General features: G+C 37.5%; 1 protein-coding gene across 2 annotated transcripts in view; it reads right to left on the minus strand.

The window, feature by feature from the left end:
• The window catches only part of LOC131151642 (protein BLISTER), a 72,348-nt gene that overhangs the window by 25,614 nt on the left and 29,673 nt on the right, over positions 1 to 17,061 (minus strand). For both annotated transcript variants that reach the window (XM_058102923.1, XM_058102921.1), the window contains one exon: positions 8,403 to 8,513. In XM_058102923.1, the coding sequence (XP_057958906.1) occupies positions 8,403 to 8,513 (111 nt within the window). The remainder of the gene's footprint in view (positions 1 to 8,402; positions 8,514 to 17,061) is intronic.

Genomic DNA, 17,061 nt, shown 5'->3' on the forward strand with positions numbered 1-17,061 from the left:
CTTTCCAAAAACGAGTCCAGAATCACCTCCCCACTACAACTTTAGTGTGAGGGGTAAAAATAGATAAATCTAGGAAATAGACCTCCATGAACTCCATAAAGAACATCCCAAGCAAGCATTGGTATCCCACCCATTCTCATCCAACCCAAACTTACTATGAATAACTCTATGCCATAGGGGATTATCTTCTAAGGGGAAGCACAACAACCATTCCCTCCTTTTTACCTCCATCCAATTTACCAAATGGTCCCTACGACCCCCCAAACCAAGCCACAAAAAATCCCTTAGAATTCTCTTAAGCTTGCTCGTGACTCCCATTGGTTGCTCGTGACAAAAAATCCCCCCAACGTAGGCCTTATAGTGCACCTATGAGGAAGAGTGACTTAGTTACTGTGGGGGGCAGTAGAGTGGGGGGGGGCGTACACGGGGTGGTAGGGGTAAGATCCAAAAAATAACTTGGGAGGAGATGTGGCGTAAGGATTTAATATCTTTGAAACTACAAAAGAAATGGTCCATGATCGCATAAATTGGCGGAAAAGGATTCATATAGCCGACCCCACTTAGTGGGACTAAGGTTTGGTTTTGTTGTTGTTGTTGTTTGCTCGTGACACCCATTGGAATTCTAAAAAAAAATAAAAAGTACAAAGTGATACTAGAGAGACACACCTGGATAAGCGTAATGCTACCGCCAAAAGAGAAAAGGGCACCCTTCCAACCATCTAATCTCTTTGTAATCCTCTCCACTACTAGATTCCCAAAAATCTGCCCCTCTACAATTCCCACCCAGTGGAAAATCCCGAAAGACGTTAGGGGCCATTCCAATAAACCAAACCCAGCATCAGCTGCCCGAACTCTAATCCTCTCATCGAGAACATTTAGGGCCGCTAAACTCTTACACCCAGAAACTCTCTCAAAAAAATTAATAATACCTTCTTCTAAACGGAAGTTATGGTTGTCAAGAAAGAAAATGGTGTCATCGGCAAACCACACAATAGATTGGCAGCACCCAATCCACATGCGCCATCACTCCCCAAAACCCTTCCTCACGAATACCTTATCCAAGAAACTCCCACTAACTCTGTCATAAACTTTCTTGAAATCTAATTCAAAAACAAACCCGCTCTTCTCATTCCTACCAACGTCCACCACCTCATTAGCCACAAGGATAGCATCCACTATTTGTCTACTCCCCATAAAAGCACTCTAGGCTCTAGAAATAGAATCATTAAGCACCACACTCAATCTACTAGCTAAGACTTTAATGATAATCTTAAGATCTAGCTTTCTTAGGCATTAAATCTATAAATTTAGAGTTGATGTTCTTGCTTAAAATCCTATTCCCATAAAACTCATTGAAAACTTTCATCAAATCAGCCTTAACTATCTCCAACAATCTTTTGAAAAAGAATGAAATTTGTAACCACATATCTCTAGCGCGGGGGAGAGATGGAGAGAGGGGAGAGAGAACGAGAGAGGAGGAGAGAGAGTAGAGAGAGAGAGAGAGAGAGAGGAGAGAGAGGACGAGAGAATGAGAGACCGTAGAGAGAGACGAGAGACGCGAGCGAGAGCGCGATGAGAGAGAGAGAGAGAGAGAGATGAGAGGAGAGAGAGAAGGAGAGAGAGAGAGAGAGAGAGAGCGACTAGAGAGAGAGCAGAGAGAGAGAGAGGTAGAAGGTTCCTGGAAGACAGAGAGCGAGAGAGTAGAGAGAGAGAGAGAGAGAGAGAGTACAGAGAGAGAGAGAGAGAGAGAGAGCGAGAGCGAGAGCGCGAGAGAGAGAGAGAGAGCAGAGGAGAGATAGAGATAGAGAGAGAGAGATCATCGCTCTCTCTATCTTTTCTCCTCTTCTCTCTCTCTCTCTCTCTCTCTCTCTCTCTCTCTCTCATGGGTCCCATTTCCCCATGGGAATCCTACTTTATGACTAAATTGCTCTCACTATTTTCACAGTTGGACATCAATGCCCTCATAATATTAATATCACAATACCCTATTATTATTATTTAGAATGTTGCAATAGCAAAAATAGAACTCCACTTGTGATGCACTTAATGTCCTAATTTTTTCACACACAGCCAATCCCAAGCCCAGGTAAAGGAGGAAGGTTGCATTAGGTAGCTGACAGCCAGCGTAAAATTTGTTAGATCATTATGATATGAATTGTTACTGAATATTTGCTGGGGCATCCCCTATGAGCGAGATGGTCTTGCACCCTACCACAGGTTAGGGGTTAAGTGAAAAAAAAAAAGTGGGTGAGGGTGGGATACGTCGTGTCGAGGATGCGACACGTCGTGTTAGGCACCTGGTACGGGGATCTGTAAAAGATGCAAGGGTTCCTGCATCTTGACGTGAGTAGCGAAAGAAAGCTAGTTCAGGAAACTAGGATAGATTAGCAACTTGGAATACAAATTACAGGGAAAAGCAGGGAAAATTGTGGGCCACAAGGATAGAATAAAAATTAATTAATTTGCCTTCACAGAAACTAAGCAAGGGGGTGAGGAAAGCTAAGAGAAATGGTAAATCAAGATTTAAATTTTGGTATACTTAGGTAAAAAAAAAAAAACATAAGAATGGAGCAGGAATTATTGTAGACAAAAAAATTAAAAGATAGCATTGTTTATGTAAATAGAGTACGAGATAGAATAATAAAAATCAGATAGATAGGCCAAGAGATAAATACCTATTTACATTAGTACTTATGCTCCTCAAGTAAGCTTAGAATAAAATCTTAAGAGACAATTTTGGAAAGATATGAATAGTATTATACAAGGGATACCAATGACAGAAAAAATATTCATAAGAGGAGATTTGTATGGACACATTAGAAGGGATATAAAGGTTATGAGAGGATACACGGAGGATATGGATATGGAGACAAAAATGAGTCTGTGGAGATGATCTTAGACTTCTATGTCATATGATTTTATTACAATGAATACTTGCTTTAAGAAGAGAGAAGAACAATTAACAACCTTTAAAAGTGGACAAAATAGAAGTCAAATAAATTTTTTTTTTTTTTTTTTTAACTAGGAGGGTAGATCGTTTATCATGCAAGGTTTGTAAAGTTATTCCAGGTGAAATTCTAACCACACAACATAGTCTTAGTTTTAGATATATATGTATTAAAAATGGAAGAAAAATGCCCAATGTAAGAGAACTAGGTGGTGGAACCTAAAGGGAGAAAATATAAAAAAATTTAAAAATAAAATGATCAAAAGATGGGGATTGGACTATAGAGGATGGGATAGATACAAATACTCTTTGGAGTAGATTAGCTAGCTCTATTAAAAATATAGCAAAATAGATTTTAGGTGAATCAAGGGGAAGATTCTCGAATAGCAAAGAAAGTTGGTGGCGGGATAAAGATGCCCAAAAAGTCGTAAACGACAAAAAGAATTTGGTATAAAATGTGGCAAAAATGTAAAACCATGGATAACTTTGAAAACTATAAAGAGGGCGGGAAAAAGATGTAAAAAGGGCCCGTTAGTAGAAATAAACTTAAGATCATTATAGTTGTATGCTAAGTTTAGGATAAGAAAGAATGGGAAAGAGAGATTTTAAACTTGCTAAAGATAGAGAAAAGGAAGAGTAAGGAATGATATATACACCGCTAAAAGGTTAGAGAAAGGAAAAGAGTAAGGACTTGGGAAATATAAAAGTATAGATAAAGTGAGGATGATATGTCTTGGTTTAGAAGAAGACATAAAAAAATAGATTGCGAAGGGGACTTTAGTAAGTGTTTAATAAAAACCAAAAATGAAGGCGTTAAACTACCAATGAGGGAGGAAGGAGAAAAGACTAAAATATGAGATTTATTCGCCAAAATTAGAGCTTACAAAGTTTTAAACTTGCACTAAAAAAGAGAAAAAAAATTAAAAGAAAAAAGAAACCTAAAGGACTGGATTAAAATCCCAATTGAAAGTTGGGAATGCTGCTTAGGTTGATAATGGCTATTATATGATTAACTAATTTATTTACACAAGTATAAAACTAAGAATTGTAAAATGAATGAGGCAAAGCATTTTAATACTATATACAAAATCACAGGAGGATATTCAAAATTGTAAAACTATCGTAGAATTTAAAGTATGAGCATCGATAAAAGGGAGTTGAAAACAAAGATTAAGGATAGGAAATGAAGGTTGCCAGAAATCAATTTGGTTTAGTTGGAGATCAACCCACAGAACGCATATATCTTTAAGAATATTCACGGCAAGGTAGGGAAAGCATAGGGGCCTTGATGTGGTATTATTGACTCCCGCCAAGCAATGATAGCGTACCTAGGGAAGGCCTCTGGTGGCTTTTAGATATAAACAAAAGGATGGTGGATGAGGTCGGTATGTACTTTCCTTCAGCTATGTACCCTGGGGTGGGGTGGTAACGACTCGTATCCGGATTCTCGCTGGAGACCCTAGAGAAGTTCACTCACCATAAGTGTCACATCCTGGCTCGCTTTGATCTCTTCCCTTTTTTGGCTTTAGTTCATGTAGCCACCTGACTACCGCTTGCATGAGGTTCCTGCTGTATATTGTTTGTTGATGCAACTTGTCGTGAATTGATGCCACTATGGAGAGACACTTTGGCCATTCGAGGCCTGGGATAAGCAGCCAAGAAATAGATCGAGACGCAATGCCCGGTCCTTTCACTAATCGTGCGGACTCTTGGCCCCCCGTTCCCCTTGCTGCTGACTGCGCCTACCGCGCGGGCCCTAGAGCTTTGCTCCCTTGGCTCTTCTTCGCCCGCTCAAACGCAACCATTTAAGCTGATGTAATCCCCGTTAAGCCGGGTGGGGGTTCACATTGAGGCAGTTGTGCAAGTGTGGCTTTAGTTTTGTCGGACGGCTCTACGATCTAATTATGATAAATGGAATTCAGAATGTTGGGGGGTGCCGCAAGACACAGAAGATATAAAGAGCACGATATAAGTTGTCGAGATGAGACTGCTTAGATGGTAGTGGTTATAACACTAAATCAGATAAAACCATAAGTGAATGAACATGCAGTTGTGTGCGATACGTGCTGAGGTTGTACGCCCCTATACTGAATAGTAGATAGGGAGGAGGGACAAAACTCAGATGTTGGGTACTTGCAATGTAGGATCCCATAGGTGTTGCCCGTGTACAGAGAAGAGTGATCACGTTAGTACTCGGGGTAGGGGTGAAGACCTAAAAGAAGTACAATGATGATAGTGAGTCGAGGGAGTTTAATAGTCCCGTAAATTTGTCAAAAGAAAGGGTTCCATAAGATGCATAAAGTTGGCAGAAACGCGAAAACAGAAGGGTCATATAGCCGACCCCACCTACGGGATTTAAGCTGGTTTGTTTGTTTTCTGTGTAATAGCAAAAGTAGAAATCAGAGAAAGAAAGAGGAAAAAAAAAAAAAAAAAAAAAGACAAAAGTTAGAAATCAATTAAAAATGAAAGTAATCGTAATATTCATTATTGTGTTATATTAATATAATTAAGTAAGTAAAATTTGGGACCAGTTGTTGCCCCCCAATTTATTTCTTCAAGAGTGTTTTTAAAAGGCTTAACGCCGGCCCCTTAAGGCGCCTCAAGGCAAGGCATTGCTAATCTATCTTAAAACGCCTTGAGGCTCAACCATAAAATACCAAATTAAAAAAAAGGGCTTAGCGAATATTACATGCTGAGATTACACATTTTACCAAAAGGCACACCTTTTGCCCCCTTCTTCTTAGTTTGAAGATTAAGCATTTTGGGTGTGATCCTCAAGTTAGAATTGGTCAGAAAAATTAACAGTTTGTATAAAAGAATGTCATACTATGAGATTATTTCTAAAACTCTGGTGGGTCGGTGGAACCGTCAAAGTTTCCGAAACAACTAAGAGTTGTATCTATATGTCATTTGAAAATAGTTTGAACTTTGTTTGTTTGAACTTGTGTAAATGGTATGGCTATCACTTGTTATGATTTTTCGTCATGCATGCAAGTTAACAAATTTTTGAATTCTAACAATATTTTGCATAATACCATATAGTTTGTCTTTTTCAGCATTGTTACATTTATTTGAAATTGTCTTAATTTTTACTTTATATTGTACATAATTAGATTAAGGTTTAATTTGTAACATATTTTTTATCTTAAAAAGAAGATTACTGCAAAGGCCCTCTATGGCAGCTCACCTCTTGGGGTTAACTTTTTTTAAAACGCCTCACCTTACACCTTCACCTTCTAAAACGTTGATTCCAATTCATTAGCTATTAAGTATTTAATTTTAAAATGATGGATGAAAATTTTAAGACATGGATTGATTTTAGGTACAAATTCATAGTAGGTTTGGCACTCAACATAAGATTATTCATATATTGTCAGGGGTAAAATGATCATCTTATTGATTCCAGTGTCGAACCAAAAATACTGACATGGACATCATGGGCATATGCTTGAGAATTTTACAATTCAAATCAAACAAAAATATCATAAGGAAGGCAACCCATTCCCTAGAATGAAATTCCTCAAACTGTCGTTCCATGGGAATGTTTTTTATTCCACAAATCAAATGCCCCCCAAGAACTATGTCTGTCTTCTTCTCAACCTCCAGATCAGTCCTATCTCTTCTTGTTGTTGTTCTTCTCCTGTCACTACTCTGTCTAGTTTTTCTTCTCCTTAGGTCATCATTCAATCTTTTGTTCCATTCAAACCAGCTTTGTCCTTCTCCCTTCTTTTTTATTTTCACAGTACTCTAATGTGATATATTTTAATTTATACTCATCTATGTTTTCTTCCTTTTTTTCTGGAATTCTTCTTTTCAACTTCCCATGAATGTAAGGGATTCAGGTGGGTGGGTAGTTAGAGAGTGGCTGTTTGTCATCTTCGAGTTTTCTCTTAGATGATCATAGATGGTTTTTTTTTTCCTCATGTTCTCACAATTCTCAAACTTCTTGAAGCCTCACATTTCTAAATAAACTTGAGTAAGATTGGATTGCTACTACCAATATTAGTAATGCTTGATCTTTGGAATTGGCCTCCTTAGCTGTCTATGGTATCCTAGAGTGAACCTCAACTTATTAAGGAGTTCCTCCAGGAGGTAATCCAGGCCTATTGAAGTTGGGATCCAGTGATAGACAGGGTTTCTAAGTTTGGATGGTTGGACGGGGTTTGTTTTCTAGGGGTGGTCAATAGTACCACTTCTCTCAAGTTTGTCTTTCTAGGATCCCTCTTTAACGCTTGTCATTTTGAATGGTAGCTGGTTGTAAGCCCTATGAGACGCGATTGATAAAACAATTCTGATCTCGGGGTTGTGATGACGAAGATCTTACCGCGTATGGGATATTAGTTAGTCTGGAGACTCTGTCTACATCCAAAATGTGCTGCAATGGAAGATTTCAGTCTTGGAAAATTGGTGTCTAAAAACATTGCCTTATTGTGAACATTCATTTTTTTTCATGCTTCTCGTAGTTGTAGGAGATTCTATTTGAGTCGCGCATAGGTTTAATGTTAATTTTCAAGGGGCTAGTGCTTCTCAGATTTATTCAGCAGGATTGGATTCATCTCAGATGGACTTCTAAGGATGGTGGCGCATCTTGGGCTGTTTTTTTATATGTCACTGCGGTTTTTTCTTATTTTTTTTTTTTCCCCTGGGGTTTCCCAGACTCTGTTAAGGAGATGTCCCTTCTCCAGATTGTACTTCTTATTCTATCTAATGAATTTCTTTTGCTATCAAAAAAGATTGTGACAACAACTCTGGCATTTTCCCTTCAAGAACTACCACTGGTATAAAGTTTCGAAAATAAAATTTTCTTTTCCTCATTTATATCACCTCTTCTTAGTGCATAATAAGGTCACTGCTTCCTTTCTTCAAATAGATGGGATTTTCACTTTTGTACGCCACTAAATGATAGGGAGGTGAAGGAACTCTATTTTTTGTCAGTACAGTTAGACAGTTGTCAACTCTCAAGTGCGAGAGACAGCCAGGTTTGGGATTTAGATTCTTCAAGAATCTATTCTTATAAATTTTTCTTTGGGCATTTGCTCAAAGCCTTTAAATCTTTCCCTCTCCAATCATTTTGTTTGGAAAGCCAAGGTCCCCCTTTAAGATCAAGACTTTTATTTGGTTGGTTGTTCATAATAAATTCCAGCAATCAGCATAGAAAAATGCATATTATGGACTTCCTCCTACTGTATGACCACAATCGCCCACTAAAGAGGATTTATTACACCAAAATAGTAAATTCATTGTAAAGAACAACAGCTTCATAATATAGCAATGAATATGCTAGCAAAAGTGATAAATCACAAAAAAAAATAAAAATAAAAATAAAAATACTTAAAATGAACAACAGCACATTCAACTAAATTGAGCAACATTGTGCACCAAATTTTGTTTACATGATCTCATACAATATCAAAAGAGACAAGCAACCAATCAATAAAAATATTAGAATAATTACCTTCTCTTCTAACCCAATAACTTCAGAAGCCAATAGCTTGCCACGCTCATCAGCTGCATTACATTCTAGTTGTGCATTTGCATATTCAATTTTGATAGTCTCAAGTTCCACCTGACAAAAATGGAAGAATAAATTGATACCAATAATATTGTTTTTCTTTTGTTTTTTATAGGAGAGTAAGGAAATTTCTTAGATGATAAAAATGTCCAAGCAGATTAGAAGAGACATCTTCCTTTAACAAAGCGGGGAAACGCGGGGAAAAAAAACAATGAAAAACCAGAAAAAGTGAAAAAAGCCAGGCAGCGCCGAGGAGGGAAATCAGCACAAGAATAGTGATATGTCAATGTAGAGAATGCCAATCCCGCTTGAGAATCTCTATCCACTGAATTACCATGATAGGGCATTACCCACGACCCAGAGAATCCAGAAAAGAATCTTCGTCAAACACAAAATAAAAGTGTAATTTCTCTCTGAAGAAATACGACATTAGTTTCGAATCCTTCCACAAAATCAAAAAATACTACAAATAAAAGCAGATAATTCACATGTTAGCGCTTTTCCTGCCTTCTTCTAGCAAATCCAACAAAAAATATTGCCAAAAAAATGAGCTCTCATTTAATGTCCCTAGACCAAAACCCAATTTTCTTCCAACTAACTGAAAAATTGTGTTGAACCCTTCCATGCAAAATGACAATGCAAGAGGAAGAGAAGAAGAGGATTTGGAGCAGATTCTGGGCAGTTAAAAACAAAGAACGCAAATATCTAGAGAGCAAGCCTTTCAATGCCACCTAATATGCTGTAAGTTGCAAGTATTTATCCCATTAAGGACAACCAACCAAATAAAAGCTTTGATTGTAGGGGGAATGCTGTCCTTCCAAATAGTTTTGTAGAGACAGAAGGGAAAGTTGATGCTAACCAAGAACTCACAAAAAAAAGATTTGCCAACGGATAGACCCACCCGAGCGGAACCGAACAGAAAAGATTAGCCATATCAGCTTCCAACCTCCGAAAGTTATTCACTAGGCCAAGGCACCAACACAATAAAGCTGGATAACTCACTTGTTTCTACTGTTCACGGATATCCCCGAATGAAATTTTGTCAAGGACACATAACGACACCTAAGTACTCAACATCAGAGGAAAAAAGAATAATGGAATAGTCGTCCTTGCAGCTGAGCTTCTAGACGGACCTCTGTTGACAAAAATGCTTCGCGATGGCAGTTTAAAAGGTGGGACAAGGCAATATTCCCCAACCAAAGGTCTTTACCAAAAGGAATATTACACCCCTTACCCAACACAAATTTAGTATGGGGAATAAAGAGAGGGTAAATCTAAGAAATAGCTTTCCACAGGCTTTCCAAAAGAACATCTAGAACCCAAATTGGTATCCTACCCATTCTCATCAAGTCCAAACTTGCTCCAAAGAACATCTAGAACCCAAGTTGGTATCCTACCCATTATCATCAAGTCCAAACTTGCTTTTAATAACTTTATGCCACAAAGAAGAATCCTTTAAAGGGAACCACCAAAGCAACTTGGCCAAGAGAGCTGTGTTATAGACACCAAATTTCCAAGGCCCAAACTGCCCTCCTATTTAGACCTACAAACTACCTCCCACCTCACCAAATGATCACTAGAAAACCCCCTACACCTTACCACAGAAAATCTCTCATAATCCTCTCAATATTACTAGCAACACCCACTACAATTTTAAAAATAGAAAGAAAATACAACGGGATAATAGAAAGACAAGCCTGGATTAGAGTATCCTAATTCCAAAGGAAAACAAAAAAACAAAAAAAAGAAGCTCCCTTCCACCCATCTAAACACTTGGACACTCTCTCAACTACCAGGCCCCAAAAGCTATATGACCAAGGATTACCCCCCAAAGGAACCCCTAGATAGGACAACTGCCACTCCAACTCAATGTACATATCTCCAAAGATAATTCTCTAATATGCTCTGAAGGCACATTAATTATCATGATATCACTCTTCCCCATATTAATTTTAAGCTCTGAAGTCCTTTAAAAAATATAGAGAAGCCTCAAAATATTCAAAAAGGAAGGTAAGTGGTTATCCAAGAAAAAGATGGTATTGTCAGCAAACTGAAGGTGTGAAACCATAATCTCCACCCTCCCCACTTCCAAACCTTCCACTAAACCTCCATCCACTACCCTATAAACCGACTCAAGATATACGCCAATAAAACAAACAAAAAACAGGAATATAGGATCCCCTTATCTAATCCCTGTCATGGCCTTAAACCAAGATTTATGTTCGCCATTTACTATCATCGAGTAAAACACGTTAGACATACAGCCTTTCATCCAGCTTCGCCATCTCTCTCCAAACCCCTTCATCATAAAAATCTTATCCAAAACACTCCAAATCATTTGATCATAAGCCTTTTCTAAATTTCGCTTAAAGATGAAGCCCTTCTTCTTCGTCCTCCTAATGTCCTCAACAGCTTCATTCACAACGAAAATGGCATCCACAATCCCCCCTAAAACACTTTGGGCCTTGGAAATAGTCTTATCAAGCACCCCACTCAACCTATTAGCTAGTAGCCTAGTACTTTGGTGATTATATTATAAACACTGGATACTAAACCAATAGGCCTATAATCAGAAATCTTAATTGACCTACTTTTCTTTGGCACCATAGTAATGAAGGTGGAATTAATATTCTTACTTAAAACTCCATTCCTATAAAATTCGTCGAAAACCTTCATCAAGTCATTCTTCACCATCGGCCAACAATCTTTACAAAAAGGGCAACCCGGTGCACAATTTTTATAAAAAGCTAAATTAAAACCATCTGACCCAGGAGCTGCATCCCTCTCCATTCTGGAAACTATAGATCTAACTTGCTCTTCCTCAAAAAGATCTCTCTAACCACACTATCTTGTCAAATCCCACTCCAATCCCTCCACCATCGGTGTACTCTCATCCTCCTCAAAAAAAACAAGTTGTGATATAAATCAATGATCTCGAAGGTCATCCAGGTAGTATTAGAAATAATCACCCCCCTCCCCACAAAGGTTTGCCTCCAACTCCCAAATCAAATTCTTTCTTATTCTTTCACTAGCTATCCTATGAAAATATCTAGAATTATAATCGCCCTCTCTTACCCACTTGAACTTTGTCTTCTGCCCCCAACTTCTTATGTCCTTGAAAATCAGATATTCCAACTCATTCTTCAAAGAAACCCTTCTAGCCTCCTCCCTTGAAAGAGTAATGTTTTCTTCCTTTCTATCTATCTCATCCAATTCACCTAAAATGGTAGTCTTTTCTAATCCTAATATCTCCAAAAACCTCCTTATTCCATTGTTTCAGACTCTTCAACCTCTTCATAAATCTAAACCCCTCCCAATCCTTTTCTACAACCTCAAACCAAGAATTCCCCAAGGCACCTACCTAGATTCCAATAATATGGGAAATGATTGGAGTGGGTCTAGATAGCACAACTTTGGAGATATTAGGGAACACCTCCTCCCACTCTTTTGTACACAAGAACCTGTCAATTCTACTAGCCACCTCCCTAGCTCCCCCCACCAACCACATAAAATTAGCATTGCCCAACAGAAGGTCCCTCAAACCTCACTCGACAATAACCAAATCAAACTTCTGCATAATGTTACTAACCCTTCTGCCTCACTTCTTCTCCTTTGAGATCCTCACTGCATTAAAATTACCACCTACAGTCCACCTAGGCAAACAAAATACGGAGACAAAGTAAAATTCATCCCAAAAAAAATCCCGTAGAGTCGATCTAGAAGGCCATACACAAAGGAAACCCTCCATTGACCCTTGTCTCTAACTTCTAGAAGGACAGAAAAAGGAAAAAATCTCTATCCACTTTGGTAACAAAATGAGTATCACACAACACAAGTATAAATCCCGAACCTCAGGAGGGTACATAAACCCAATCCTTACTACGTCCTTCCAAATCCCTCTAACTACTTCCCTATTAACTAAGTCAAGCTTAGTCTCCTAGATTTACACAATATTGGGAGAATTCCTACGAAAAACCTCCCTAACCAAACTTCTCTTCCTAACAGCCCCTAGGCCCTAAGTTCCAACTTATAATCTTCTAAACTAACATGTTTGCCCCCTTTCCCGGTACCCTTACCGCCCCCATAATTGATGGAAGGAACCAAATTCTCTAATTCTTTTTGCACCACCTTTTTTTCCCCCACTTATATGCTTTAGGACTCATCCCCAACTTGACCTCAGCTCCAGCGAGACTCACTAATTTCAAACCTGCATCATTCAAAAGTTTGTTTGGGTCTTTATAGTCCCTCTCACTATTCCCTAGATCAAAATCAGAGGCACTACCCCCGGCAAATCCCTCTTTATCGCATAAAGCATCAAAAGGAGAAAAGGACTAAGCAATAAGAAGAAGAATACCTTCTCAAGCTTTTGAAGAATTCAGACAATCCGAAGGAATTGCTGTCTCTTCATCATTGCCCTTCCCAATATAGAAAGAATAGCAATAATGTCCACCTTAGTAGGAATAGGGTCAAGAACAAGGGACGAAGACTCCCTTCAAGCAAAGCTATATTTTTATCTGAGTTGTGCTAAGCAGAATCTTCTAACTCTTGCCCAGTGTAGAGGGCATTAGAGAGCTCTCTTCTCCAAAATGTTGATTTCCATGTAAGGGAATCTGACTTCATAGTATTTCTCCCTCCCTTTCATAGAAACAAAAATCTCTTGAAGGTTTTGCCCATTTTTCTTCTTCTTCCATATCTAGCTCACCTCTCAGTTGATCAACTAGAAACCATTGTCTGAGTCACAAAAGCTGCTCAGGTCATCTTCTGAATTTGAGGTCACCTCATCTTCGCTAATCTCTTCGCTCTGAGTCTCTTCCATTTCTATTGAATACTGGGAGCCATTTTTGAATGGGAACAATCATCTTTCTACTGTGTCAATTTTCATTCCTTTTTTCCAATGCTCTTTGAGGCTCTCCCAAACTGGTTGAAGGATTGCACCTATCCATCTTCACTGGATCTTCCTCCCCCTTAGAGAACACTAGAATCTCCACTTCCTTATTCTCCTTAACCAGTACCTTCATCGAGTCAAATCCCCCATTCAGTTCTGAGTGAGTTTGAAATGAACTTCTCCTTTTCTGCCCAGGCTACACTCACTAATCCAGCCCATTTAGAATCTCTTGGGCCTACTGGAAAAACAAGCTTCAAAACAAGGCCTCCGAGTCCAAATCAAGCTACATACAGCTTCTTATCCACTTCCACTATCTTTGGCCCAGGCATCATTCCAGCAATGGTTGTTGGCAAGGCTTTTTTAAAATTTGAATGAGGATTAGCCCTAATTAATGCCCAAAGGTTTCCCTCCCACAACTCTGTTCGCAGTTCCTTTCCTCACCATCTCTGCATAACTAGGCCCACTACGCAGCCCATTATACATAAGATTATTTACTTCTTGCCGCTCTATGTCTACGGAACCACACTCTTGCACGACCAACCCAAAGCTTTCTGATTTCTCTGTTGTCTTTGACCTCCATCCTCTTTCAACGAATTACAAAAGATCCACCAACCTGATGCTTCCTTGTGGAATGCTCAAAGAAAATCTGCAACCCAAAAATAACAATTTCTCAACAACAATCATCCTGCCAAAATGATTTAACACAGATCTCATAAACAACAACCCTCCTGAAAAATTCTTTTTCCTTATCCAAAGAAATTCAGTATTTTGCGACCAAAATTCTGACAATTGTTCCTGAGTCTACTGAATCTCATTATCCAGCAAAACACAATGAGAAAACTTATCCAAGCCTTCACCATAATTCCAAGAGCTCACATTGAAGGGAGCCATTCAAACAAGAACAATTTTCTCTATCTACACTGAAGCGCGCACATGCACACATATGGAGACCTCCAATTCACCCACATATGCCTCTCTTGAGGTTGTCATTCCCTTCATAAATTCAGATCTCTCTGGTAAGGGCACAAACGTTTATAACCCTCTTAAGTGGTAAAATCCATGTCATATAATCAGACATCCTCAATTTTTCAAATAAAAGCTGCCTCATAACGGACCCAACCATAAATTTAAGGCATTTTTTCAATAATAAGCATGCAAGAAGTTTGGTAAACATCAAAAACTACAACAAAAAGGCTTGTCAGAGTTACACCACACTTGCATACATTTCAAACTCATCCCTCCATTATGTGTGTGTGCGTGTGTTCATGTGTGCGTGTAACCATTAGTCAATAACGCCCAGATGATCTGATTACAGTTTCCTGGAACAGAGTACAGCAATTACTACCTGAATTTCATCTCTTTCATTTGTTGGGAAGTCGTCTTCAATGCGACCCCGACAGCATTCCCTGTACTATCTTCAAATTCATGCAGCATTGGCTGTACCGTGTTCCAGTTATAACTAATCAAATCACTTAGCAGCATTGAATAATGGGTAAGAATAAGTAGTTCATTTATTTTCTACATAAGGTGGTGTTTGGTAATTGGGACTCAAATCTAGGAATCGGAATTGGAATGGTTGATTCCCATCCAAATGTTTGTTTTAAAATAATTTTATTCCGATTCCCATTCCATGCAAGAATGGAATTCCCCATTTTACTTACATTTTGATTCCTAATTTTTACTCTATAATCAAATCCTGATTCCTAGAAACACAATATTTATTATAATATGATAATTAATATAATACAATAAAATATATATTACATTAATATAAAAAATAATATTAATATCATGATATCATTATTAATATTTAAAATATTATTATATATTTTAATATAAACATTAAACAATCATTATTAATATTTTTATTATATATAATAACATTATAAACATATAAAAATTAATAGAACAATAATAGACATTAAAATATTACGATATACTTACGATATGATTATTGGTTTCTTATACTATTATTTATAATATTAAAAATAAAATCAAGTGGAATAAAATATTTATTATTATCATCAATTATAAATATATAAAAAAAATTTAATAATGATATAGTATAGAAAAAAATATAATACTATTGTATATTAAATATACAATTGCGCCTGTGTTGCACTTAATGTCCTAATCTTTTCACACATAACCGGTCCCAAGCCCAGTTAAAGGAGGAGGGTTGTGTTAAGTAGCTAGAAGCCAATGTAAAACTCGTCAAATTACTATGATATGAATCATTACCAAATATTCACTAGGGCATCCCCTATGAGCAACGCATTGCACTTATACAACCCAGGTGTAGCAAAAAGTGGGCAAGGGTGGGCTAGGTCGTCGCCCCAAAGCGACATGATGAGTTGGTGCTCGGGTACGTTGTCAAACATGTGAGGGTTCCCATATCATTCTGGACGTGGACGGGTAAAGAATTTAATTCAAGAGACTAGGATTAGATTAGTAACTTCGAATATAGGAACACTTACGGGTAAAAGCATGGAAATTGTGGATATAATGATTAGAAGAAAAATTAATATAATTTGCCTTTAAGAAACTAAAGGGTGGGAGAGAAAGCTAGAGAAATTGATAAATCAAGACTTAAACTTTGGTACGCTAGAAAAGAAAAACATAAGAATTGGGTAGGAATTATTGTAGACAAAAACTTAAAAGATAATGTTATAGATGTAAATAGAGTAGGGGATAGAATTACAAAAATCAAGATGGTCTTCGGCCAAGAGATGATAAATATCATTACCGCTTATGCTCCTCAAGTAAGCTTGTCAGGAAATCTTAAGAGACAATTTTGGGAAGAGATGAATAGTATTATACAAGGCATATTAGGGACTGAAAATATATTTATAGGAGCAGATCTGAATAGATAAATTGGAAGGTATAATAAAGGTTATGAGAGGATAGATGGGGGATATGGATATGGAGACAAAAATGAGTCCGGGGAGATGATCTTAGACTTTGCTATGTCATATGATTTTATTACAATGAATACTTGCTTGAAGAAGAGAGAACACTTAATAACCTTCAAAAGTGGACAAAATAAAAGTCCAACAGATTTTTTCTTAACTAGGCAGGTAGATCGTTTTATCATGTAAGGATTGCAAAGTTATTCTAGGAGAAAGCTTAACCACACAACATAGAGTTTTAGTTTTAGATATATGTGTTAAAAAGTAAAAGAGAAAAGAAAAAATAAATCAATGTAAGAGAACTATATGGTGGAACCTAAAAGGGAGAAAATATAATAAAATTTAAAGATAAAATGATCAAAAATGGTAATTGGACTATAGAGGATGGTGTAGACACAAACACTCTTTGGAGTATGATAGCTAGCTCTATTAAAAAAATAGCAAAAGAGATTTTAGGTGAGTCAAGAGGAAGATTCTCGAATAGCAAAGAATGTTGGTTGTGGGATCAAAATGTTCAAAAAGTCATAAAGACAACAAGAATTTGGTATAAAACATGGCAAAAATGCAGAAACATGGATAACTTTGAAAAGTATAAAGAGGCAAGAAAAGGCGCAAAAAAGGTCATTAGTGATGCTAAACATAGATCATTTAATACTTTGTACGATATATTAGATACAAAAGAAGGGAAAAGAGATATTTTTAAACTTGCTAAAGCTAGAGAAACGAAAAGTAAGGATTTAGGTATTGTAAAATGCATCAAAAGTGAGGATAATATTATCTTGGTTAAAGAATAAAACATTAAAAAAGA

Source organism: Malania oleifera, chromosome 3 (genome assembly GCF_029873635.1).
Source record: "Malania oleifera isolate guangnan ecotype guangnan chromosome 3, ASM2987363v1, whole genome shotgun sequence".
Taxonomy (NCBI): domain Eukaryota; kingdom Viridiplantae; phylum Streptophyta; class Magnoliopsida; order Santalales; family Ximeniaceae; genus Malania; species Malania oleifera.